The sequence below is a fragment of the Thunnus maccoyii genome, chromosome 6 (genome assembly GCF_910596095.1).
Source record: "Thunnus maccoyii chromosome 6, fThuMac1.1, whole genome shotgun sequence".
NCBI classification, from domain to species: Eukaryota; Metazoa; Chordata; class Actinopteri; order Scombriformes; family Scombridae; genus Thunnus; species Thunnus maccoyii.
In genome coordinates, this window is record NC_056538.1 from 28,654,331 (window position 1) to 28,682,164 (window position 27,834).

At 42.3% G+C, this 27,834-nt stretch overlaps 1 protein-coding gene across 1 annotated transcript; it reads right to left on the reverse strand.

Moving 5' to 3' along the window:
* Positions 1-12: 12 nt before the first annotated feature.
* Positions 13-27,762, reverse strand: LOC121899214 (tyrosine-protein kinase receptor UFO). The gene is made up of 20 exons (XM_042414877.1): positions 27,160-27,762; positions 23,722-23,932; positions 23,191-23,291; positions 22,895-23,077; positions 19,447-19,527; positions 19,236-19,351; positions 16,744-16,939; positions 12,060-12,199; positions 11,777-11,921; positions 11,434-11,451; positions 10,470-10,599; positions 10,090-10,181; positions 7,903-7,998; positions 7,469-7,546; positions 6,871-6,963; positions 6,180-6,301; positions 5,456-5,565; positions 4,831-4,990; positions 3,744-3,880; positions 13-2,990 (listed from the first exon to the last, which is right to left on the reverse strand). The coding sequence occupies exons 1-20, from the start codon at positions 27,317-27,319 to the stop codon at positions 2,531-2,533; spliced, it is 2,829 nt and encodes a 942-aa protein (XP_042270811.1). The 5' UTR covers positions 27,320-27,762; the 3' UTR covers positions 13-2,530.
* Positions 27,763-27,834: the final 72 nt, after the last annotated feature.

The window sequence follows — 27,834 nt, forward strand, 5'->3', positions numbered from 1 at the left end:
ACATCAAAGCTCTTTCAAGAATTAACAGATTTATTTCTTATACAAAATACTGTAGGTATTGTATAAAAATTTGTTTACAAATCATGACAGTGACAAAATAAAGGCAGTTATACAGTCCTCTCCCAATTCAACACACCAGGAGAATTACAACACACACAAATCTACTGTAATGTAAAAATACTGGCTCTCTGAAGGCACTTGGTAAAGTTATGAAATTCTGAGATTTAAACTGAATGTAATCACAAAGAAGAAATTTCAGCTCATGCTTGAATCTGTTTGGAAGAACAGATTATTTTTTTCTTCTTTTTGTTCAAAACCAAAAGGTAGCAAACACAGTATAATACAGTAAGTGTACCTGCATTCAAATTGGTGAGATGTTGGTATAGACCAAATTAGACCAGTGCCTCAGTCTCATCACCACTTTGTGTGGTTCACAAACAATTCAGATACAGTACCAAACGTATTGCAAGAAATGTACACTTGTATACTGTTTTATATATAAGTACCATGGATGTATACAACTGAAAAACACTGCAACTCATCTAAACAAATTTTGTTCTCCCAAAATGTGTGTTGGAATATGGTCACGTCCATTCCAATGATAAAATTATGAACTAAAGCAAATATATATATACTGTATATATAAATAAGTGCATGCATGATGCAAAGTTGCAGCTGGTGAACTTCCTCAAAGCGGAGGAGTGGATGATCTTCACTCCCATTTAGTTTTCAGTTACTGTTTTCTGTCTCCTACTTGACTCTGCTGGTAACAGACTTCTATTTACAGAGCTTAACCTCAAGAAACAAAAATATCTCAGAATAAGAGTGGCAGGATGATGTAAGATAACGAGGTTAGTCATATTTCCCAGTCTACCAGTCTTTGCTCATTTATGGAAAACACTCCATCGAATGGAATTAAACGCCCTTGTAATGCTTTCACAGACCATGTTGTCTTGCCTTTATGAATACGGAAATTGTTACATGGGAACAGATTTCATGAGAGGCGTCTAAAGGATGACTCAGAATGTACAGAAAGTCATTTAAAAAGCATAAAAGATACACAAACTATAAACAAACATACATTGATATAAAAACATTAGTGCAAAGTTGTAGAAATACAAAAAATCAGCATACAAAAATTACAAATTGTGTAATAACACTGTGCTTGAGCCAAAAGCAAAGGTGAGGAGCTTATCCTGCCATTTGCTTTGGGTAACTCCGTCATGCCCGTACCTACCCTCAGTCTGTCCGCCTTCCTCTGATTATTAGTACCCTCTTGATTTGACCAGCACCTCTGTCCCTGTTGAACAGTCTCAGGTTCCTGAGTTATGTCAAAGATGAATCAGGACTTGCACAGGTGCCTCGCCTGTCAGTGAGGAAAGAGTGCCTCGTGTGAACTGTAAATGGCTCACGGTGCTTGATGCACTACCAGCAGTAATACCCCTGGAGAAGATGCAGGGCCTTGTTAGAGCTACATTAGGCTTTTATACAAAACTACTGTAGGTTTTAAACGAATAAGCAAGAAGAAAAAAGAAAAAACAGCTACACAAAGAGTCTCTGAAGCCTGCAGCAGATTTTCATTTTCTTTGTAAAATTTTGGTTCTGTTTTTAAAATTCACTATTTTATTCAATTGCTAACAGGTAAAATACTTCAGGTATGGTGAACTTAAATTAAAGTTTTTCTATGAGGAGAGAAAATTCTACCATCCTCAAAGTTATGACACCCTTCAAAAGCAAGATTTCAACTAAATAAAAGCCAAAAAGGACTTTGATTTCACCAAACAACAGTAATAATGGTTATTTTAGCCCAAAAATCTTCTTTCTGTCCCTCATGAACCTGTAACGTAGCCTTAAAGCAAGCCAGTTGTCTTCACCAGATGATTAGTTCAGGGAAAGAGACACTGCTGCTTCTTCCTGTCTCTCCCACCAGGCCTCGAGTAAGTTTGGATCAAGTGATGGGTGAGGTTTCTGTTTCTTCAGTTGGTGAGTCCTCCATGTTAGCGCTTACTTATTTCCTTCACTGGAAAGTTCAAGCTCCTGAGTTTATTCAGTTGTATATCTGGCAGTGTGTGAGCTGGTTTCGCGGAGACCTTTTTATTTATTTATTTTTTTTTAGCTTAATCGTGTGGAGGAGGTCACTCTGCTGCAAACAGATGGTTGGGGTAAGAGGTGGCATGTTATTGCTGTAACAAGTGGGAATTTATTTTCTCTGATTGTGCTGCAGTATCTGTGCCCTAAATCCACTGGTAACAGTCTTCCTCCTGGTACAGCAATCACACATTACACTTACTTGGAAATGTGCTCATTTTAGAAGAGGGGGGGGCTTGACAAAGGAAATAACCCCAATCCTTCACTTCCTTGGAATGCCTTCGGGTGTGTGTGTATGAGTGTATTTGTGCAAAGTATTTACATGGGCACATTAGGTTTCTTAAAGTCAGTAGGAACAGGCTGGATCTAGTTCTCTGACTGGGGTGAGAGGACGGCGCACTTTGGCAGTGACCAGTCTTGTCATTTTGTAAGAGTGAAACCATCACTGCCAGGGCATTTTCCTGGACGCTTCCCTGTCGTCCAGCAGCTCTACAGTCGGGGTCGGAGCTGGGGTGGGGTTGGGAGTGGAGCGGCAGGATGGTTGTAGAGGCAGCGTGGCCGTGGAGGATGACACCGGCATGTCCAGACTCTCCAGGGAGTCAGAGAGGGCACGGTTGGTTTCATGTTGTGGACAGAGGACGTAGCGGTTGGGGTGGTGGACCTCCACTGTGGTCACAGAGTCCAGGCCCTTCAGGCAGAGAGGGGACGGCCCTCCAATGGGGTCACGGCCTCCGACAGCCCCAAGCTCCATGGAGGACTCATCCATGTTGACATACAAGATTTCGTCTGGATCCTGGGTGTCTGGCAGATCCTCAAGGGCTTTTTCCAGCTCGCAGCGCAGGGACTCAAAAGATGGACGATCCTTTGGGCTCAGCAGCCAGCAGGAGAACATCAGGGCATAGCTGGAGAGAACAATGACATGTTAATTGTTTAATTAATGTTTACACATTGTTAAAGTATGTGAAAAACAGTAAAACTTCCTTTTACATTTCCCATAGTTTCCCAGTAATTGACTGGAAATAAACAGATATGTACAGTATGTTGTGTAAAATCCTTAGGACAATTGCTGGAAAGGACTCACAAACTTAACAAAATGATTGATTAATTTTTACTTTGACTTAAATAGATCTGTCAGTTTTTCAGGTTATTAGGAGTGATAATTATTAAGAACAACAAACAACAAATTTTATATGAAATTCATCTTACAAATTCTATCTCTTCTATTTTCTATTTAACTATTTTATCATTAAATACAAACTCAGAATTTTTCTGGGATGTTCTTCAGAAATGATGGTGCCTATAAAATAATGCATTACATAAAAATCAAGAGATAAGCTGCTTTCCAAAATGTTACTTAACAATTTAGATAAGTGTTTTTTGATTTGATACAGGGTTCCAGCTTTCCAAATGGAGGATATCTATTTATATATAAATGCTTTAGTGAAGGCGTGTTTATCAAAGAATCTTTAAGAAACTTGGAAAATATTCAAAGTGCCATCTCAGCCTATTGAAAAGCAGATAGACTGGAACTGTTTAGCCATTAGCCGTGATTGCTTCATAGAAAAAAAAGGGGTTTTCTGATCACGAGAGAAGGTACTTCATCATTAGCTGAGTGTATTTTGTGAGGAATGTGCAGTGAAGGAGCAGACACTCACATGCTGTCCAGACAGTCTGGAGGCTGTTTGAGACGGTTACCCTGTCTCAAATAATCATAAATCTCACTGTTTTCAACCCCAGGGTACGGCGTCTGGCCCCGCGTGGCGATCTCCCACATGGTGACTCCGAACGACCACTAAGAGAGAGAGAGAGAGAAGGACGAAGTGAGAGAGAGGGAGAGAGGGGAAGGTTTCAGGAATTTTAATTCCTTTAGGTTTTACACACCTTGCCACACTACTCAAACAGGAATCTGCGCTGCTCAAACACTGCCAATGGAAATAAAACTGCTATGTGTGTCTAAGCTTTCCGAGAATCCCCCTTTATCCACGAGCTACTAAAGAATGTTCAACTTTTTAACACTTGAACACCAGGGCCCCACCAACATACAAGTAGTGATATACCAGCTGTTACAGTTAATATCTCATACATATCCCTTTAAAATTAGGGTAAGGCTTTTTACTACCAAACACTCACCCCCAGTAGACATGAAAGGTGGCTGTAAGAGGTTTGCACAGTTATTTCTTAGAACAGATCAAATCTAATAGTTAACACTGAGAGAAAAACTTCTCAAACCACTCCTGCAGCATAATTTTCCTCTCTACTTTGTGTCCATCTGCTCAATAAGTTCTCAACGCTCAGTTGTGCCAAAATGTGGATAAAATAGACTAAAATACACAAATACACTCCAAAAGCTTGAAAACATGAAGCTGAAAATAATATAATTAGTGAAATAGAGAAGTGGATTATGATGCAGCAGAGCTTTAAAAAGTTTCTTTGGATTCTTTGGTACTGATTTATCACCTCTGGAAGAATCTATTGTAATGGACTGAATTCAGGATAACCAAAGCTGCCGTTTGCTGTGCTTAAGGAAAACTACGAATCTTTTAGAAACATATTCCAAGTCCTATCAAGTGTTTTGATACTAAACAGACAGATGTTGAAGCCTACAATAAATGGTGAACCTTGTGGGGACCAGCCTTTTAGGACCCCAGATGGTAGGTGAACAGATTTGTGTCCCCAAAATGGGACAAATACAAGTACACACACACACGCACACTGACACAAGCACATAGGAGGTGAACTAACCACATCACTCTTTGTGGTGTAGACGCGGTCAGCCAAGCTTTCGATGGCGATCCATTTGACAGGCATCTTGGAGATCCGTCCCTGCCTGTAGTAGTCTCCGTTGTAGATCTTCTTGGAGAGGCCAAAGTCGGCCACACATACGTTCATATTCTCATTCAGCCTGAGACAGAGAGACCAGTGTTAAAGAGCTGTTTTTGGCAGAAAAGGAGCATTCAAGAAGTGGTGGAAAGCAACAAAGTACATTTGCTGAAGTGCTGTATGTATGTACAGCTGTGAGGAACTTGCACTTAAATATTTACTTTTTGCACTTTTTTGAGCCACTACATATATTTGACAGCTATTAAGACTTAATATGCAAAACATATGATCATCTTATAAAAAATTATGCATTGTATATTAAATTATCTATTGTTGCCCTTGAGAGACTGTCCTTTGATTAGCTTTTGATTCTTTTGGGCTTCCTCTCTGCTTTGAGCTCAGTCTCTTGCTCTTTAAGAATTTTACTTTTTTTTTAAAGGCTGAAGACGCCTTTCCACAGAAGATCAAAAAAGGAAAGAGATAGACCAAGCAAGAACCCATAAAGGAACTGAGAGAGTAAAAAAACGGAAGCAGATATTGTGCTTACATGCAGTTGCGAGCAGCAAGGTCTCTGTGGATGAAGTTCTTATTGCTGAGGTATTCCATTCCCCGGGCAATATCCGTCATGAACTTTACCAACATTTGAGACGGGAGGTACTGTAGGACAACACAGAGGGAAAAAGGGTTTATACACACATCCACCGCGGCTGACATGTATTTTTGGAACAGTAGAGGGCACTACAGCCTATCTCTGTAATGACCTGTAATCAATCTGAACTGAGTGCTCTCTGCTCCAGATACTAACAGCCTACTCCTGTGGGAAGGATAGGGTTCAACACCACTGTGTTTCTTGAATGTTTGCCGAACGCATGGATGTTTCAACATTTTGTAGGGAATCTTGTTTTGATTAGGCTTGTGTTTCTCAATCCGGCTCTTCAGAGACTCACTGCTTATAGCACTTCTCTATTCCAAAAAACACTTCATCCATTAATAAGTAAAGCTGCAGATAGCAACAACGTACACATATCTTGTGTTTTCATGATCTCAGAGTGTACGTGCTGCCAAAGAGGTGTGGTTTGGGACTGACTGTAACAAATACTTTACATCTATTTGACCTTTGGATCCCGTTTTGCTGACAGACATTAATGTGAACTTCTAAACCCTGAACCCATTAAGTTGTTAAATTGTGTGGAGTGTATGTTTGAATATGCGTAAGTGACTGAGTGTTCACATGTGTGTGTTGCTGACTCATTATTTGCAATCAAACTAACCACAGGACAGTCTCCCAGCCTTGAGTATAGCAGATAACTGTGCAGGTCTCCGTGTTTCATATAAGGTAGGATGACCACAGGGGAGGGGTAACCTTCACTCTCCACAGTCTGCAGACACACACCTGTAAAAACACCTCGGTTTAATGTTGTACACATAGACTTCACACATGCTCTGTACATTCAGAGGTTAACAAAATTGTACTCATAATCCCAAATGTTAAAAAAAACTTGAACTTCATTTACCTGTAGTGGTTTTTGGCCACTACAGGTAAGTTTTGGTTTTCTTTGCCCAGGTTTTGAGATATCCTTCTCCAAGAGAGACACACATCTTAATGTTTTGGCCTCTGCTACAAAATTCAAAAGCAGCTTGTCTTTCCAAAAACAATGTTCCTGTGACTTTGGATAATCTACAAAAAAATGCAGTAAACAAGTTTCATTGGGACTATTTCTCTGGTAGAAAGTAGGTCCAAAGAAAACAGTTGATAGTGAGGTTTGTGAATTATCCTGAATAACTGAGATGCTGTTTATGGAAAGACCCATTGCTGTTAAGTTTATTAATCCCCATTGTTTCAGGCAGAAAATTCTGAGATGTATATTTCAAAATCAGGACAGAGAAACTAGGGATAAGTGAGAAAAAATGTCTTGGATGAGCCCACCCTTGACTCGCCAAGAGGTATGAATCTTAACTCACCTAGAAGCCTCATGACATTAGGGTGGTCAAACTCCTTCATACAGGCAGCTTCGCGGAGAAAATCTTCCATCTCTGAGCGGGTACAGATGGCAACTGGAGAGGAGACAGTACAGAGGTGAGGCCCTGTGGTTTTGTATAGCTCAGTGGGTAACGTATAGCCAGGGTAAGAAATAAGCCTTTATTTCAGAGGGCGTTTTGGCACATGGATATATTAAACTATCTATTAATTCATGCTAGCAGTTATAACCACTAAGTTTGTTTTAACTTCTTTGCCACAGCTTGAGACTCGCAGAATGTCTCACTGAAGAGGGTGGTGCTGTTTTTCCCAAATCTAAAAAAAATCATCTTTTCCCCCTGAACTTTTGGGGGTTTTTACACAATTGTCTTTACTTTGGCACTATGGTTTATGTGGGCTCAAATCTTTCTTCTGCCAATATTACAAATTGCATCTTTGTCTGTTTTCTGATCAAAAACTGAGATTTTTGCCCCCAAACACCCATTAATTTCTGACCCTGGGGGCTGTGTGTTAAATGGCTTGTGTTCCCAAAATGAAGGGATTCATTGTGGTCACTGCTGAGTACTTTAACTGTCTACTTACTCTTCATAGTCTTGACAGCAACTTTGAGAACCGACTCCTCCTGAGTCAGCAACCCTTCCATCACAGAGCCGAACTCGCCTGAAGAAAGAAATTAAAACATAAACACCAAGTTTAAGATGCCACAAAATTAAATGTCTCATTTATTAGTGAAGGGTTGTTAGTCTCCCGACATTACGGAGTACAGAGCTATAAAGTTATCACACTGTAAACTGTTCAAGGTCAAAAGCCATTAGCGTCAGACGGGAATTACTGGAGATAAGTGGAAAGAAAGCTCCGGTAGATAAGTCCTGACTGTGTACCAACCTTGATACAAAAGTGTTCACAAAAGCCTTTTTCTTTGCTGTTTGTCAGGCACTCCCTGCGTCTTAACTGATACTCTACATATTAACTTCAGGCTGTCCCAGAAATGAGACTGACACAAAAAAAAAACCTACCTTCTCCCAGGGTTTTCCCAAGGGTTAGTTTATGTCTGTCCACCATCACATCTTGGAGCTTTTGCTTCAGCTCATCACTGATGCCCAAGCTGTTCACTGAGGAGGAAAAAATAAGGAATTTCAATGGTGTTTGAACTTTAATGAAGAACATTGAAAAGAGAGAAAAACAGACAGATTGTACCAAGCGGACGCCCTTGCTTTTCCAAAACCACAATACCCAACATAGAGCCAAAAACAATGTGTTAATAAACACTGCCAGATTTAAATCAGAATGAAAACAAGACTGTCAGTGGAATGACACAATCCATTTTCTGGTAAAACTCAACACAATACAAAAAATGCATTAAATCTTTTTAGTTTTCTTCTTTTTGTTAATGTGAAAATAATAAAATTTAGAGTTCTAACATTAAAGCATTTAAAGCTGTATTAATAGAAAACATATTTTAGAATCTATTGTTTTTTTCCTGTCCTTTTTCAAACATACACAAAACTCTTTCAGTCCGCTACGCATGTATCTGTAATGGAGCTGCTTTGTCCTTTCAGGCCATTTTTCAGGTGTGAGAAACATGACCATGTGATCCTTCAGGGAGCAGATTGGGGTGGGGGGGAGATGAGGTCAGAGGTATTAAACTGGTTTAAACATTTCTGAGTCGCCTCAACCTGCTGGCTGTCACTGAGCTGTACGGTGGCGAGCGGCCTTCGCTACAGACATTAGCTCTGTTTTTACATCTGGGCCGGGATATGGCAGGGCAATGACATGTTTGAAGATTCCCCTCCAGATGCTGCTACACCATCAATCTGCCACGCGTCGGACAATGATGTGCTCAGTCCACAGGCATGTCCCAACATAAGCTAGCGTGACCAGCTATTAGCCAACGCATGCAATAACAGAAGCCCCAGGGTTCGGATTCGTCCTGAGAATTGGCCAGAATTACTGGTCAACATTAGCAGCATAAATCCCGCCCAAATCCCTCCAATCTGGCCCTTCCTTCATTCCCCCATTCACTTCCAGAACACATTATCTCCACATCTCTTTCTCTTGGCTCATCTCATTTTACTCAGTGAATGAAAAAGGGTCTTTTTTTTTTTTTTCTTTCTTTTTTTCGCTTTTTCGCTCTAGTTTTTGCCTCTCCCCTGGCCTCTTTGTGGCTGTGGCAAGCTGAGACTTGTGTATGAGGTCTACACAAATATTGAGCGTACACCAGGGACAATGTCAGGACTTGAATGTGACCCAGCTGTGTGAAATTTGAGTCTGTACGCTGTGTTTACAGGTGCGTATCTCTGTCTGTAATCAGGAGGATTCACAGGGGCTGCTGACTGGTGATAGCACACAGACAACTGCAATCTAATGCTTTATGTTCCACTGGTACGAGGTTGTCGCTCCAACTGGACGAGACTTGAAACTCTGACTTTGCTCCCTGAAGGTCAAATGATCTCCTCACTCCGGTCAGAACAGTTGAATAACTCATCATCTGTTGTTACAGCTTGCTTAAGTTTGAAATAATCCCTTGCAGAGGTTTGTCATGACACTCTCTCCGTGATGTAATTGTATCCCTTTTCCCACATGTTTGGCCTCCCCAATATGTTGTTATCTTGATTCCACCTTCCCCGCCCCATCTCCTTCCTTCGCTCTCTCAGCAAGATGACTAAACTGTACTCAAGCCAAACTTCACTCTGCTGTTTACGCCTGAGAGCACAGAGCATAACTTCATGGATTTGCTGTACATCTAACTGATATGATTATAGAAAGATTACGTTATTAAGTATAAGGGGCACAGTGTTGTTGTGGAGTAAGTCAGCTGACTGAACACTCCAGGGCTGTTTTCACAGCTGCAGGAAAAATGACTTAACCCTTAGTTGTTCATGTTCTTGCCTTTGATCAACAAAAACAAACTGAGGACGTGCATCCTTGCTTGAAATGTGAAGTATAGAGCTGTCATTGTGTGTCATTAGAGATTTCCTTCATCTGAACTGTTGGATCCAGGCCCAGGGCATGAGAGGAGATGCTATTATGCAGCTTTTTTGTATTGCTATCTATCCTGGGGACAGAGGCCCGTTTGGGCATGCTGAGAGACACACTTGCTCTTACTCTCTTACCGCTGTAGGGACAGTCAGCGCTGGCAAAGTCAAGCGTAAAGTGTCATGTTTCTGAAGATCATGCAGAGGCAGAGAGAGAGAGGAACTCACATGTTGCCTCTGTAGTCCTGCGGCTGTAGGTGCGGCGAGCGCGGTACCTGACCACCAGCTCCCCGCTCTCCATCATGGGCTCGAACGCCTCTCTGTGAAGAGCATACACACATCATTCAAAACAGGGTAAAACACAGCGAGAGGTCGCTCAAACAGATGTGTAAACACAGCTGAAAGCATGGCATTGCTCCATAATTCATAACACGGACTGTTGGTCTTTCAAAACAGATGTCTTCTAACTCATCCAAATGCTACAGAATGCATGCAGAAGTGACGCAGGAGCTTTAAAAAAAAAAAAAAAATACTGTAGCTTTTTGGTTTTGGCACAGCTATCGAGTCCCCTCCCTTTCACCCACGAGGAGCATTAACAGCCTACGCACCCGAAGCGCGTCTCCTTGCGCCGCAGCTTGGCCACGTAAACAGCCATGAGCACAGCTATGGACACAGCACCGGCGATGGCCATCACCACGTACCACCAGTGCCAGGAAAAGGCTGGAGGCGATGACAGACCTGAGGGAAGGCACATGAACAGGGACAAAAACAGCAATTAAGTTGTGATTTGACTTATTAATTAAAGGTAAAGAAATATCTACAGCTGTATTATTTATTGATTTATTCAGATTTACTCATCAGATAGCCTATTACTGCTTTATGTCACTTTTGTGGTGCCTTGCATCTACTTCCATTTTTACATAATCATGTGAAAATATGTTTCAACTGGTCAAATCAATGAAGTGACATCAGTCCTGCCTTCGAGGACTATTGAGCTCATTTCTACTCTTACTATAAATGCTTTTTTCCTCTCGTTCTTAAAACATCTACTTTATCTTGGTGTCCCTCATCGCTCACATTAAATTTAATTGCAGCAAACCCACAAGCTACTGCTAAAACCCTACCATTGTTTTCAACTTTTCCTCCCATTCACACTCATCCTCCCCCGACTTTCTCTGCCTCTTCTTCTCTTTTTATCTCCCATTCTTGTTGTTTGAATTGTCTGTCTAGCTCTATTAGACTAAGCAAACAAAGATGCTACACTGTTCCTGCCTGTTATAAATATTTATGATGCGTCTCCTCATTCACCCCCACACCCCTCTTCCCCTTTCCCCGTCTCTCTGAGATCCTCTTTTTCTCTTTTTTCTCTTCCTTCCTTTTTTTTTCTGCGATACACAGGAAGGAACTCTCAGGCTCATGATGACTGAGAATAAGAAAGAGAAGTCCTGTGCTGGAAAAAAAAACCCCCACTGTGAGCTCACTTCCACTGTCACTGTGTCATTTTGTGCCACTCTGAGAGGTCATAGCAGAGCGTGTGTGTAGGTTTGCATGTGAACGCTGGTTATTACTCACCTCTAAATTCCTCCATTTCTGTGAGAGTGAAAAAAAAAAGCAGAACCAAGGTCAATATTGTGACTTTCAGGAGAAAAACGTCTTATTTTTGTGAAACCTATAATGACACTTTCATGCTTGAAGAATTAAATGAAACAACTTTTGGAAAAACTGAAGTTGTAAGACAAAATCTAACTATTGCTTGCAAAATTACTGTTTTTGTAAACAATGAAATGGCAGTTCTGGAGGTTCCTCAAAAAAAATAATGGATTGAATGAATCTTAAGTAATCTACTTCAGAAATCATCCATTTTAAGATTTAACCCCTAGAAGAGAATATTATTTTCCATCTTCTTGTCACTCACCGGGAGCAACAAGCGTCAGAGTCTGTGTGGGGGTCCAGGGTCCTTGCCCCGCCCCTGTATAGGCACACACTCGAAAAGACACATTGGACAAAGGGACGGACAGATTGATTGAAAGCTCTGTGACCAATCCAGTATCCACAACAAACTGTCAACAAAAGAAAAGAGGGAGACTGTCAGTATCGAGCTGAATGGATATTTGTCAGTATTAATCCAAATTACATGAACAAGGTTAGAAACCATGGCAACCTCACAGTGTGTTTTGCTGTGAGTGTCCCGGACTGACCTGCTGTGTGGACGGTGTGCTGTATTCCACCATGTAGCCCTGTAGCTCTCCATTCAGCTTCCCTGGAGGCCCCTCCCACGCAAGTAGCACCTCTGTCTCATTTAGCACCGCTGTGACGTTAACTGGTGGGTTTTCTGGCACTAGAAGAACAAAAAAAAAAAAAAACAACTTGAAATTGAAGGCATTTCACTTTTCACACAGCTACGTGACTTATTACTTGTTGAGTTGCTGTAAAGTTTGGTAAGCATGTAGCTTCAGGGTGCGGCGGCGTATGTGTCAAAAGATTTTGGGTATGAATGAGGAGCCGGCAGTGCTCCGACTGTGAGCCCGGTGGCCAGGGGCCAGTGGGCTGGGAGTTAGCCAGGCGTGTGTTGTTTTGACAGCCTGGAGCCTTGAGGGTGTGGATAACTACAACAGCTGGAAAGGGAAGATGTCAGAGAATGTGGAGAATTCAGCTTTATTAGGACAAAAAAATGGCAACCTAAGGGCACAACAGACAGGGGCGATTAGCTGGGTTCAGAAGCCACTGCACTCTGTCTGTCTCAGCATGGTTGGGGGAAACACAGATGGATACGTGCTGAGGCCTGTTTCTCCTTCCTTCACACTGTCCAGTCTCGGCAGTCGATCCCTATTTTTTTCTTTTATTCTCTGGACCCTGCCCTTTTCTTTCCTGGCCTTCTGGAGTAGAGAGTGAAAAAGGCTGCTGGCAGCAGAAATACCCAGTGGAGAAAAAAACCTAGTTAAATAACATGCTAGAAATAGTGTGAGGAATGTGTGTGTGTGTGTGTGTGTGTGTGTGTGTGTGTGTGTGTGTGTGTGTGTGTGTGTGTGTTGTTATTAATGCTCTGTATAGCACATAAATCCAAGAACCTTTTCGCAAGGAGACGACACTGCTTATTTCCTTTGTGGGCGTTTGAGTTAAGGCTTACAAAGTCACACAAACTAGCTGGACACCATCACACGCCTACACTAACACACACACACACACACACACACACACAAACACGCACATACACACACACACACACACACACACACACACACAAAAGTCAGTGTGAGTTTGGGAAACATGGCCTAGCCTATGGATGATGTTATCAGGAAGCGTTTGGCGGGTGATTGTTTCCACATGTGGTCCCCGTTCTGCCTGCCAGCAGCAACAAAAACAACCTCCAAGTCAAGTTCGTTCCAGCAGTTCGTCTCCACCTATACTCCGTCATCCATTAGTCTTTCTGCCTCTCTCTCCACTTCCTTATTGCCTGGCTGCTTGCTTTCTCACTTCCCCTCCCCTCCTCCTCATTTTCTTTCTTTCTCCCTGCCTCCCGTTCTACATGATTACATCTCCCTCTTTCCAAGTTTTCTTCTCCCTCGCTGCCCTCTCCGTGGTAATGCCTCTCTTTTCATGCAGCTACGAGTTCAAGCGAACGGAGATGGTAACCGTTGACGTAAAAACTTTGTGGAAGAAAAAACACTCCAGTTGCGAGAGATTTTTGGGAAGTTTCAAAAGGAAAACCAAAAAACGAGATGTGTGCTGGTATCGTTTTTCTGAAATGCAGAAACTACAAGGTCTTCCACATGAAAGCAGCGCAGGCTTGGCAAGAGGCTGAGAAACAAACACTTCTGAGACACAATTAGTTCACAACAGCAGAGGTTAACATCTGCACCCATGGCAGACTACTGTTTCACATCCTGTTGTGTGCTGCTATTTATGAAGCAGTGTCACATAACCACGCTAAGAAGCATTTAAACACGGTTTGAAGGCAGGGCAGTTACCCTCAGTTTCTCTCTGTAGGCTACATCTTGTCCTCTCAGTCTCTGCGTGGGTCAACACATGGATGGAAAAGGGTCATCCTCAAGCCAAAAATTGAGTCATGAGCCCTGAGATCCGGAGTCTGTTCCCCCATAAATGAAAACAAATTCAGCACTATACAGGAAACATGTTTCCAAGATCAGTCGGAGCATAAATATTAGTGTCATCAAAAATGTTCAGGACATCCAAGTTGTTTCAATTTTTATGGTGGAACAGACTGTTGTCCGTCCTCGGCGAATGGGATTGTTTAATGATTGTGGTTGCAATTTGCTGACAGTAGTAGGTCTATTAAACTGGATCAAATGTGACACGCCTATTAAACCAGATCAAATGTGACACATTTGTCTGTGTGCTGCCACGTAGTCATGAGTCACTTTCATCAGAGCAGTAAGTTTGAGTGTTCTGCAATTCAGCATTAATTTTATTTTAGGGGTACAAACAGATGTGATGAAACAGATGTGCAGAGGGAACCAGGACAGGAGTCTCTTTGTTGCCTTTTCAGTATAACAAACTATGTTAAAACGCGGTGTGAGCCTGTCAAATGTTGATCATTTTGTTTGGTTGGTTGTTTGTTTTGGATCGATGCATTTCTGGAGTTATTTCAGGATGTGAAAGGAAACGGCATTTACAGAACGGGTATGTAGAACATAATCTCATTGCAGCTTTCGGATTAGGAGGGTGACATGGGTCGTTTCGCTTCCTCTCCCACCGACCAGGCCCCCACCCCCCCACCCCCTTGCTTCTCTATTCTCTCATCCTCCGGGGAAAATAGTGGGCTTTGGGAAAATAGCAAAATGAGTGTTTTCTCAAAGCGCCCCCTTCCCCCGTTTCCCTGCTCTTCCATCCATTCCTTGCTTACTCCCACCATCAACCCACTTCTTTTCTTTTTGTTTTTCCCACAGTGCCTTGCTGTGTGCTCTGGAGGGAGAAATCACAGGTCATCTGAGGTCAAAAAAAAAAGGGGGTAAAAGAAAGATGAAGCAGGGAAGCTGAAAGACTGGATTCAGAAAAAAAAAAAAAAAAGTTGTTCTACTTGTTTGGAGATGCAGGAAATAAATTCCTCAATAGTGTTTTTAGGATTCGAGGATGGAAAAGACTATTGCGAGAAAATGAGGGAAGAAGAGAATAGCTCGGTCTACTCGAAGGAAATGGAGGATGAATGAGAAGAAAAAGAGCTGGCAGGAGAAGAGTGTAAAAAAGTGAACAACGTAAGAATTAGGGAGGAGACAGAGGAGCAGCAAATGGGGATGTCTGTGCCAGGATGACATTTGTAGTGCAGCACATAATTGCACAATTTATTAATGAGAAACAAATGGAGCAGAAAGATCTAAACAATAAGACCTTTTGGGAGTTTTGTCCCAGTCTTCAGCACTTAAACCACAGAGAGACATGGAAAATCTGGCTGAGCTGTCAGTAGTCTACCTCTCCTCTTCACTCTCTCACTCCTTTTGACCTTTCAGTACCTCCTGAACTATCTTTGACCACCGGCTGAATCTTATCCTTTTTTTTTTTTCATCTTCTGACTCATTAGGACAAGTGCAGAGAGAGCTGCCAGAGCAAAAGTGGAACAATATTGTCCAAAGGGAAATTGTACAATTTGGCAAAACAGGAGTTTTTTTTTCCCAGAGAAACGAAACAGAGCTACCTACAACTTTTTAAAATAAAGAACTGAAAGTTGAAAATCCTATCCGTAGGCAACGTATCTCAAAACCACTTTTTGTCCTTCTTCATTACGGCGGCTTTTTAAGGAGTTCTACTTCTCCCTTTTTCTGTTTATGAGAAATGCTGCATTGAAGTGTTTTTAGATTATAAGTAGCTTCCATTATGGAAAGCCCCCATCATTCCTCCCATGGCATATCTCTCCTCTTACGCTCTTTCCACTGCTATTCATCCAGGGATAGAGACAGCATGAGCTGGCATGGAAAATCCCACCTCAGTTTAAACTCAAACACACAGCAGCCTAGCATTACAGTTTGGATAGAGTGCTGCGATCCTAACTGAGGCCTTTCAGGAGAATTTAACGTCCGCCCTCCCTCCTTTTTCCCCTGTCTCTGTCTCCACCCTACCCTGTCTCTTCAATACCAGTCCGCCTTCTACCTCAAGAGTTTACATTCGAAACTGGGTTCACAGGGGCACAGTGACTCGTGTCTGGTATTCTTCATAAACACAGATTAAGTTAAAGCAGCACAGGAAGGACTATTATGACTAACAGTGCACTGTAACTTGATTCGATGACTCCTTGTTATCATACAGAGGGTTCTGAAGAAGTCAAGCTGAAAAACAGTTTGCACAATCACAACAGCAGTGAAGACTCATGAATCAGAATCATGATTCTTGAGATAAACACTTTTAAAAAGCCATTAAGAGCCCCCTGATAGTAAGGAATTCCCCTTTAGGCATTTCACCTTCTTACATTAAGCTGTCAAAAAGTGAGCATGACTGTGACTACTGCAGGTGTCTTTTGGGGGTTTATGAATTCTATGCAGGACAGCAATCAAACAAACAACCCAGGGCATTAGAAATCATTAGATTAAGCTGCAATACAAGATTAAAATGCCAAATACTCACAACCTTAAACCACTGCATAGGCAAAAAATGTTAAAAAAGTTAATATTGAGTCAAGTAAGTCACAGTTTTGACTTCTCATAACAATAAAAAAGTTGCAGGAAGGGACTTGTCTCATGTATGTAAAAAACACTAAAACAACTTTGGAATACAAATGTGCAAATGCAGACCTGAGACTTCACCTGAAACAAGACCTGAAACTTGACTTGGACTTGTCTTGTTTAAATTGAGGCACACACACACACGCACACACACACAGGAACAAGACGTGCACATTGAAAACAAACGTCTCTTCACTTGGAAGCCTCTCACCTCCTTCTAATGTGCGTAGCTCCAGCCAGTCCGACCACTCAGACGGGCCCTGGCTGCTGTGACAGGCCACCCTGACAGCGTAGCGGCTGTGGGGCTCCAGGTCCCCGATGACGTGCGTGGCCGGTGGGATGTTCACATTTTGGTTGTGGATCATCTTATCCGGGCCTGCCGTGAAGGTCTCACCCGAATGTTTAGCCTGGAACATTCAGATAATAAACTTAAATGTGTTGTATTATATATATTTTTTACAATTCATTTTGATACATAAATATAAAATGAAACTATTGTGAAGAAGATTTGCAGCGTCGACCTGCTTTTACATCAGATTTCAGATTATGAGGTCAGATTTGGTGAGTGATCTGTTTTATTGCTTTATGGCCCAAACAGGAAGAGGACTCTGTTATTGTGTGCAAACTTAACTAAAACCTGTGAAGTGATGGAGATGGATGGAGATATAGACTCCAACATGTTTATCAGTTGTGATGTCATATTTATATTTTGATGATTTTTATGTGTGTACTTCTGTTTGCAAACTCACTTGCCTCAAATTGCCTCTCATTTTGAATTGAAGTGTTATTAATTATCAATACTTTAATATTTTAATTACACAATAAAACAATTAAATCAGTGTTGAAAACAGGTGGTTAATATTATATGTCAATATATGTGAATATTGGAAATCCATATTTGACTAATATCAACGTATCTGACATAATTCTTATTATCAAAATTAATTTGTGGATTTGAGTTGGTCTGCAGACGTTACTTTTTTGTAAATATTATATGTAGCAGCTTTAAATGTTTTAAAGTAGGTTTACACGATAGATAATAGGTGAGGATCATTAATAATTTACCATTCATATGTCAAGACGAAAGCAAAAAAAACATATAATTCCTATTTCTACACTTACAAACCTTCATTTTCCTTATGACCCTTTATGCAGTGACTGATAATACTGGATATGAGGTAATGTGGAAGAAAAAATAGGAGGTTGGACTACGTGTGTGACGGTGGTTGGGGGAGGGGGTTATTAAGTGTTAATTTCCAGAAATGGTGTAAAACTGCATCCTTGCTGTTTTGAACATGATCCAGACTCAGCAAGGTGCACTGAAAGCAGAACTCAACCAAAAATCACGGGCAGAAAGCTGCTGTCTCTGCAAAAACTCTCTGTGGTAAACACATTTAAAGAGGAACACAAGGCTGGAAAAATGCTTCACTGCAACAATCTTTTAAACCCACATGAAAGTTTGCCGGTTTGAATCATTGTCCTCCGCTACATCGCTCATTATCATGCGGCTCCTGCAGGCTATGGACTGCACTTCACAGGACGGGCTTACAGTCTGAGCTGAAAACTTAATGAACTTAATGAACCTAAAAAAATAAATGAGCTGCTACACAAACAGATTAGGTGTTTGTGTGTGTGTGTGTGAGCAGATGATGTTTTGCGCTGCTTTGACAATGAATTTTACTATATTCAAAAGCTGCGTGAGTAACAGTAGTAGTCGAGAGATTTCTCTTTACGGCGTGAGTTCTGATTCCAAGGAGTATTAAGTTGTATGAATGAGGAGTGTGTATGAATGTGTGTGTATGAAAAAAGAGAACCAGATAGTCATCCCTGACTCGATGAATCACCGTCCGGCCTGTAAACAAGTGCGTTAAATCTAATTGTACAGCTCAGCCCTGAGTCACACTTCAGCCTGCATTCCCCTCGCATGGCTCAGACCCACAATACCTGCTGTCACTGCCTTTTCCTGTTTTCTTTAACTGACTTTCTCTCTCTCTCTCTCCATTTCTTCCTTTTGTTCTTTCATTCTTTCTTCCATTTGTGGAGCACAGTAACATCTTTCTGCTCTCCGCACTGTAGCCTTTTTCATGTTTCTCTTCGCCACACAATGAACCGTTAAATTCAGATTTTTGCCCCATTCTGCTGAAGCCGGCCCCTCGCCTTGTTCCTCTGTGAGGGTGAGGGAGGGGTGAGGGGATTGGAGGGGAGAGGAGGGGAGGGGAGGGGGGGGCAAGAGCAGCAAGAGGTATGAGGGGCAGCTTTATTAGAACCAGACGTTTAGGGGTGGTGCTGTACTGCTCCGCTTCTCCAGGAGAAAATGTGCCTCCTCTCTGCTACGAGTTGCAACGGCCAGAGAGCAGGATAGTGGCAGAGAGACTCCGACGGAGAGAGCGAGCGAGGGAGGGAGCGGTGCTACATAAGATTAGTCCAGGAGGCCACTTTCCCAGAGTGAAACCTGATCCACTGGTACACGAATAAAGCAGGGAGGGGTAGAGGATGAGTTAAGAGAAGAAAAGAAAAGCAAGCTCTCTTTTCTTTAAAATTGGGCTCGCAAAAAAGGTAAGGCTCTGGTCTGCGGAAATCAGAGTCGAGCAAATAGCAGAAGACTGATGTGTTTGTTTAACATGCAGGTCAAACAGTTGCAGTGATTTTTCCAGGCTTATTTTCTCAACTAGTTGTCGTATTCTCCTCTCACAGTTATCTCACCTGAACAGAGCAACGGATTATAGTGTAGTCGCCTCCGAAACCAGGCTGCCATGACAAATGGAGAGAGGTCTGAGTGATGTCCACAGCTTTCAGATTCTGAGGTGGGGATGGGAGAACTAAAGAAAGAAAGAAAGTGGGCAATTAACATAACTCCAAACACTCAAAACATACCCAAACTGAACAAAGAGGGCTTCCACAGTATGACACCTACCAGTGATGGTACCAGATCCAGAGGTGGCAACACCCTTGCGATTATGGGCCTCACAAGAAAAGGTGCTGGTCCTGTTCAAACCTGGACGGAAATATGAAACGACATGTACGTGTGAAGAGGGAACATCTGGGGGTCTTCTAAATCCAGAAATCCTTGCTCAGCATGCTGAGTTGGATATAATGTTAACGTGAGAAACGGTGTGAAAGTTCGAGCTGAAGTGAGAATAGTGGGAGGGTAATAGTTTCCATAAGGGAACGTGATCGCTTTGTCAACAGTACCATGATTAGTTATGGGGGTTAGTATTTGCTTGTTGATGCAAGAATACATTTTGAAGAGACCGGTGTGCAAGGTAAAACGATCGGTTTCAGCAGGTCGTTACTGTTAGTCTAGCTCAAACAAATAAAACATGTCTGCCAGAAATGATGCAGGTCCACCTTGCAATAATCAGTGCCAAGCATCTTTCCACCACATTTCATCAACATCAGACTGGCAGTCTCTTAAAGGTAAATCCCAAACATTCTTGTTAAAACTGCTCCCAGTGTTTCTGACTTATCACGCTCAATTTAAAAGCTTTGACTTTTTATCATAGCACCACTGTCAGCAAAAATACTACACGTGGAACCTTTTAATGTTTGCGCAAGCATGTATAATCCCTCCAAGTTTTGTCAAAATAAAACCAGTGATAGTTTTATCTGATTTTTTACAGATACACATCACTGTGAAGTCTTGATCTATATATTTTCCTAGCTGTATCAACATTTGTCTTCATACTGATGTAGAAGACGAATCTGATTTAAAATAATCAACACATGCATGCACAGTAAGCACTGATTTGGTAATTTGCAAGTCAAAAGACAACTGGGTTAACACTAAATTTGGCATCTTGGTTACATTCAACTGTTGCTTCAACAGCGTTTAAAACATTATATTTCACTAGATAGTAATAAAGACCTGCTCCAAACTGAAATATAGTCATTGAAATACTGTTAAAACAATGTTATATGTTATCATGATGTCTATATTGCATTTTTAGACAATATTACACAAATTCCATCTTTAATAGGGAGACTAACTTAATATCAACCACCCAAGAATCGTTCTTCAACTTAAGCATCTTTAACCTACATATTCAAAGTCTAATGGGTTGTTGTTGTTCATGCCTGCAGCTTGCTGATAATGAAAAAAAGATTTGAAGTTGAACATTTTGTGCAGTGTAGTTTTGAGAACAAAAAGAGTTCCAGGTGTAAAAAAAAGGCTGAGCTGTTGCCTTCAAGAGGCTGGGGCTCCTCTGAAGGGGGCAAATCACTGTGACAGACACTGACATTCAGCAGAGAATGAGTCCTCTCACAAAGTGACTCACAGCATGCTCACACACTCGAAACATTCCACAACATAGGCTTACTCACACTCACTCACACTCACACACATACTGAAACATGTGACATTCAAGTTTTATCACTGTTATCTAACACACCAACATTGTCAATCAGCCACAAACTGAGACACGCACAGAATTACGCAGTGTGTTGCTCTGCGCCGACGGCACCATGCCTCCATTGTGTTGCGGCCGGAAAAAGAACAGGGGGTACAATCCTCGCCGGGTGAAGTGAGGGGTTGTGAGAGAGGAAAAGGAGGGAGGGAGGGAGGGAGGGAGGGGTGAGGGATGACCACTGGCTGTGTGGGTAAATGAACTGCTCATCAGGCCATCTCGAGATTATGCCGCTGGCCCTTCTGTCTCCTTCCTTCCCCATCAGCAAATCACAACATCCCCTGACCAGCTGCAAATGTCATAATCAGTCACTAGGTAGAACTCCTGAGTGCACGAGCATACCAGTGTTATTGACCGACAGCGTTAATGTCAGCTGGGAAATACAGTCAAGGCTTGGTGTGTCCTTTAATTGACACAACAGTGCGGACAGAAAGCAAGATGTGACATACTGTACTTTCATAGTTTTGTCTCTACACTCCAGCATATTGGATTTAACATTTAGCCTCATGTGACAAACCTGACGACTGTCGTTTACACTTGGCACGAGGTGACTCCAATAATGTTTACAACAGCAAGGAGCACTGACGAACCAAGTGGTATCAATGACCTTGATAACGACCCCACAAGGGTTAAATACTCAAGATTCCCCACTGGTCAGTTAGAGCAGCGACACATCTTCAAGTATTTTCAAGTATCTTCAAGTATCTACATCCAAGTCCAGCTGCCCTTGATTCAACCATCTTTGGATAACTATGACCATAATCATGGATTTAAGGCTACAGCTAACAATTATTTTTTTTTATTAACGATTAACCTAATCATTTTCTTGATTAATAGAATAAACATTTAGTCTGTAAAATGATGATACATGACAAAAACTATGGTTTAGGGTGATGCAAGACACAGGGCTACAGTTCAACACAGTGGAAACTACCTCAAATTTGAAGTTACTGAGACATGTGTTGCCCTCGATTCCTTAATAGTTGAATGAACTTCATGCCATTTCTCTTTATGGGCATATTGAAAGATGATTTGTGTTTGCCTTTGGTTTGGAGCTGTGGTCTGCCAGAGCAGCTGTCCATTCCTGAGATGTGAGTGTAAGTTACTGTCAAACAGGTCCTGGTCAACACCAGCCAGCCAGCTCTGATGAGTCAAACCAGATCTTTCAACCGACCGCTGCCGCCGCCTCATTCTCCCTCCTTCCGTCTGACTCAGCCTGGCCTCCTACTACTGGACTTAACATAGGCCAGCTATCTGGCAGGCAGCTGTGGTTTGCATTCAAGCAACAACAGAACCCTCCTCCTTTCTCTCTGTCTTTCTTTTATCTCCCTATGTCCTCTGCTCATCTATTTCCTCCCCCCAATAGTCCCTCTTGTGCATGCTGCTCTGCCTTTACCCGTCAACCACACAACCACAAGACACATCCTCAATGGATCTGCTGGCACGGCGCCAGGCAGCCAGCTCTCTCTGGGGAGGGCGGTAATTTGGTGGTTGTGTGTAAGCCAAAGAAGGGGGGATTTCGAAGTCTTTGAAACTATAGAGGATAGTTACTTTGTAGCTTTTGAAGCCGTCATTATAACCATTCTAAACAGATTAAATTAAAATGTTCTAGTAATTTAAAAACTTTGCTACCTGGTGCCAAAAACTGCTAACAGCCACTTCGTCTTTGACCGACTGAGTGCTGAGATGAGAAATCGATTCATTGTTTAGTCAGTCGGTAGAAATCATCAATAACATTGATAACTGATTCAACGTTTAAATCATTTATGAGTTCCAGCTTTTCAAATGTGTGTGTGTGTGCGCTGCTTTTTAGTATAACCATAAACAGAATATTGGGCTGCATCAGTGCAAAGTGGGAACACTCGAGGAGTTGATTGAGGCCGTATGTTTTAATGGATCTGACTGAGCAGTCTACATGTGGTGTTGAGTGCGGAGGTAATAGAGAGTGAAAAATGACACCTGTGAGGTTGAGTGTGGAGGGTGACAGCGCCACCGGGTCTCTCAGAGAGTTTAGAGGAACGCCGTCCTGCAGCCAGATGACCTTGACTGGCTCCGGAGGTCCGTGGGCCACACATTGCAGACTCAAGGAGACGTTGGCCACCACAGACATGTGCTGGGGCTCCTTAGAGAAGTGAGGTAGGCCTGAGAAAGAATGAGCTGAATCAGGCTCTATACACTTTTAACCATCCATATAAAACTAGCAATTTTTTGTAGGTCTTTACTTTATATATGTCAGGAAGATAAGATGAACTCACCCTCCAGCTGAATGCTCCCCTCCTCTGACAAAGTCTGGTGACCTTCTGACATAACAGCACATCGATAGGAGCCCATGTCTGGAAGCTGGACCTTCTCAATACTGTTATGTGTACAGAAAGGTGCAATTTCAGAGATTTCATTAAGATCAAGCATGAAGAACCACACAGATAAAACAGGGAGATAAAAGCACAAACCCTGACTACTTTCCTTCCACATTTTGCCATCCAATCATACTGCTGTTAAATACATTAAGCTACAGTACGAGAGCTACTAGCAGCTTGGGTTTTATCATTCCTTTCAGACTTAATTTCAAAGTGCTCCACAGTGACTGGAAGACAGTATTGTGACATAATCCAGCAACAGTACTGGTTAAGCTAGTTGAGAGGTGGAGGAACAGGAAATAAACAATCAGCAGGTGCCTAGGTAACATTTTTAAGCCAGGTGTGGCTGCTTCACATTCATGATGATCATCATTAAATGTCATGCACTGACAAAACCAATTAGTGTAAGCAGAGAAAACCGCTGCTTACGTGAGCGTGCTCATGATCGTCCAACTGTTGTGGCCGGTATGGACTTGGAACTGGTTGGTGTCTGCATACTGAAGTGGCATGCCATCTCTCAGCCAGAGGACATCTGGGGGGTCCTCTTCCTCGCCCCCTGTACCCTTCAGGGTGCAGTGCATCTTGACAGGTTTGCCCAGGGAAGAGATGACAGTAGCAGGACTCTTCTCAAACTCCAAATCTTTGATCAAGAAAGGGATGAAGCAGGAGTCACCAGAAATGATAGATAAAATCATCAACATACAGCGCACATTTACAACCTGATAAAGTTTTACACAGGCAATAAAACAAAGTCTTATGTTACAGCATACTGTTTTTCATAAGATACTATGGCCTTGATCTGATGTTATACTGCCGTTATACAATAAGTGAGAGATTAACTGACAAAAGAAATTGCTGTTGACTTGTCCATTAGTCAACTAATTGTTTCACCACTAAAAGCTTCATTTGCTTGTGTGCTTGCTTTGATAAATGTGTTAATTTATGCTGGACGGGTTCGTCTTGGGTGAGATATGATAATACCAGGTAAACCCAGAGTTTATCCGCCGCTACACTGCCTTTTGAACAAGTCCTGTTATCTTGTGTCCCTCACCGATAGAAGGGCTGACCTGAAAAGGACAGAGCTGATACTGGGACAAAGGCTCCTTGTTAGAGGACGGCTGCTCCTGCTGCTCTAACAGTGTCAGAGCACAGAGAGCTCAACACAAACACTAAACATATTCAGGTTTTCTCTCTAACAGCGAAGATACGCCTACAGGTCGCCTGCCAAGACGTCTGCAAGTCTGTTCAACATCCAAAAAAATGATATGGAGATGGTTATAAATATGATGAATATAAAGTTCTCTGGCTGGTTTTTGCCTTGTCTTACATTTCTTACATTTAAGACATTCAACAGTAATAACAGGTATTCCTGATGATGTTGAGGGCTAGGCATGCGTGCTGTCTCAAAGATAAAAGAAAGGTCTTTGCTTTGATCTCCTCTAAGACACAAAACCGGCCAAGATGCATAAATATGATGGGCACGGATCTTTCCTACAGGATTCCTTTTCTTTTACAGCATCAAATAAAAATGCTAAGCATCCACGTAGCTGCCAAGGCAAGGAATAACTTCTCTTGATAAAACAGGAGAAAGATCAAATAATATAAGGATATGTGAACTTGGCTTGTGTTCTCAGATTTCAGAACAAGAATAAATCACACTTGGTTCACTGACTGATGCCTGTAAAGATTTTCTCAAGCTTGTCAACCCGCCTTCCTATTCTGTTTCATGGCCAACCTTCAACCTTTGACCCCTTCACTTTGACCCAAGAGGACTCCATTGCAACCCATCTCATGGAAAAACACACATAAACACCCATAATTCAACTGCTAAAAACAGACTTCTAGTGTAAAACGTCCACTTTGGCAGCATTTTATTTCACCCATTAGTAGATCATACCCTTGATTTTTTTTTTGTAAATGTGCATTTATTCCACACAACCACACACCCACAGGCAGATACACAATCCAGCATTCAAAAAGCTTGTTCTGGGAGCATGCAATAAATGAAGTGGCCCGCTGAGTCCCTGCTTCACCGCCTCGCTGTCTCTGTGTGCTTTTTGGCGTTAAAAGTCATTCCTTCCTTTATTTTTAAGCTTGGCTGAGCTCTTTCAGAAATCTGCACGGTCGTGACTTTGTTCTTTTTCAGTGCCATGTTGAACAAAAACAACCCAGACTTTCCTTTCTTTGACTCTTCGTACTGCGTTCATATAATAATAAGCTTGTAAACCTTTTACGAGAACGCAGAGGTAGACAGAGAGAGCAGGCCGAGGTTAAGTTGTGTATGCCTGTCAGTGTATGTGTGTGTGTGTGTGTGGCCTCCAGTGATTCATTTATGTGTAACTACTCCGTCTCCTCCCTTATGTCCCTTGAATTCCTTGGAAGTCCTACACTTCTTTGTAACCTCTCCTCTCTTTCTCCCCATATCTACTCCTCTCACTCGGAGAAAACGCTCAGATGTTAAATGTCAGCGGACATGCACATACCAAAAATACCCAACACAGTCTGTGCATTTATCCTCCACTGACGCCCTCCTTTATCTTCCTGGCTTTTTAACGCAACGCGTAATTCAGCCCCTCCATTCACTGCTGCGCCTTTGCCCTTCTCTCATTTAGCCCCCTTTTCATGCCATTCTTTGGATTCATCGCTACACATTTCGCCACCTCCCCTCCCAACTCTTTCTCAGCCGCTCTTGCCCCCTTACCCCATCCATCATTTCACTGCTTGAGTCTGAGTCAGACCTGCTCTGACTCACAAACCAAAGCATTTTCTCCCCCCTCCCGCGGCTCTCCCACCCGAGCCCCTCCTCATCCTTCACATCCCCTCACTTCTGGACCTCAGCCATCCCTACATCCAAATAGGAACTGAGACATCAGGAAAAATTCTCCTTTGAAAAACATCAGTCTAAGCTTATAAATCACCGTAGTGGCTAGTAATCTCTGTCCCTCCTGGTCATACATCTGCAGAGGGCAAAGGTACAGCTTCCAGATAGACAGCGTGACCATAATGGTCAAAACACATGAGCTGACAGGTGGAGGCCTCTAAAGGGACTCCGTGTTCTCATCCACAGGCTACGGGAGCTAATGGATTGCAAATCTTAACAGCCAGGTTGATTTTTATAACAGATAAGGACTACTGAATGATGAACAGGGTTTCCTCACGTGCATTCCTAATGTAAAAGGAACTGAAATGTAAACAATTTTCCTATACAGCAGGATGTATGTTGCTCTACTGTTTGCTTGTGAGTTGTGTGTTGTGATTCTCTCAATTCCCAGCAGGATTTATTTTAAGCCCCTCTGCCACCTTTCCCTGCCTGCAATACATCTCTTAAAACTTCACAGTATGCCGGATATGCCATGACTGTTGGGAATCTTGGTCTGGATACCTGGTTTAGATAACTTCACAGCAAGAGTAAAAAGCAGAAGGGGGTTCATGCTGCACTTGATCTGAGAAACAAGAGCCTTTCAGCAGTCCAGCTATTGACACCGCTGAAAGAAAACAGCAGCACTCCAAAACATTAGTAAGACTACCTGCCAAGTAATGCTGTTCTCAATCATCGACATCAGCAAAACACAAGTCATCTCGATCTGAGGTGATAAAAAATCTCAGACTGAAGCAATAAAACTAATCTTTTATTCGTTTTCTTTGTTCACCTTGTTTTAAAAGGCTTTTTTTATGAGTGAAGTGAATTCCTTCATGTTGGCCAGATGTTGACAAACTTGCAGCTGTGGTTGCTCTCGCCACCCCAGAGCAAATTAATTTAACGAGTTAGGAGCAGAAATGCTGGCTGAGCTAATTGCTCATTACGATGTTTTTCCTCGCATTTAAGTTGAGTAACAACAGTTCCAATAAATGCTGCTTCTGACTTACCTGTCAGCGTGCCTGCGGTTACTGGCCAAGCGGATAAAACGACGGTGAGGATCAATAATGACCATTTAGACCCGTTTATGGTTTTTCTTGACAGGAGATCACATCTGAAAACGCGCTTCATGAGAAGAGCAGTCATCTTGGAAACATCACCGGACTCCATCACCGCATCCCAGCAGCGCAAAGATTCAAAGTTGTGCGCAGAGAAAAAGTTTTGCTCTGACTCGGGCAGATGCTGAAAATGTGATTATCCACAGATGGAGCCAATAGCAAAGCGGATCCCGTCGTTTCAGTTCCCTTTTAAAAAGAAAAAAAAAACGTCAAACGTCTTGTTTTCCTCTTATATGCTGTTGTTTTGGTTGATCTCAACACTGGGTCCTGTCCACCAAAGTTTCAGTTACGCAAAAAGCGCACAGCACTGGGTGCGCCAAACTTTTCTGCGGCTGATAAAGTTGTCCAAACCCGAGTCTATTTCTAGAAACCGAGGGAGTATTTTTAACCCTCTGTTTCCTGCACTCTGTCCTCCAAAGCCTCTCTCTCTCTCTCTCTCTCCTGCCTACCGGTTCTCTCAGACTCCCCCAGACATTCCCCTGCCTCTTTCTTTTCCCCTCTCCCCCCCTCTTTCAAACAGGACTCAAATTCCTCAACTCAAGTTCTTTCCACCCTGCTCCTCCTCCT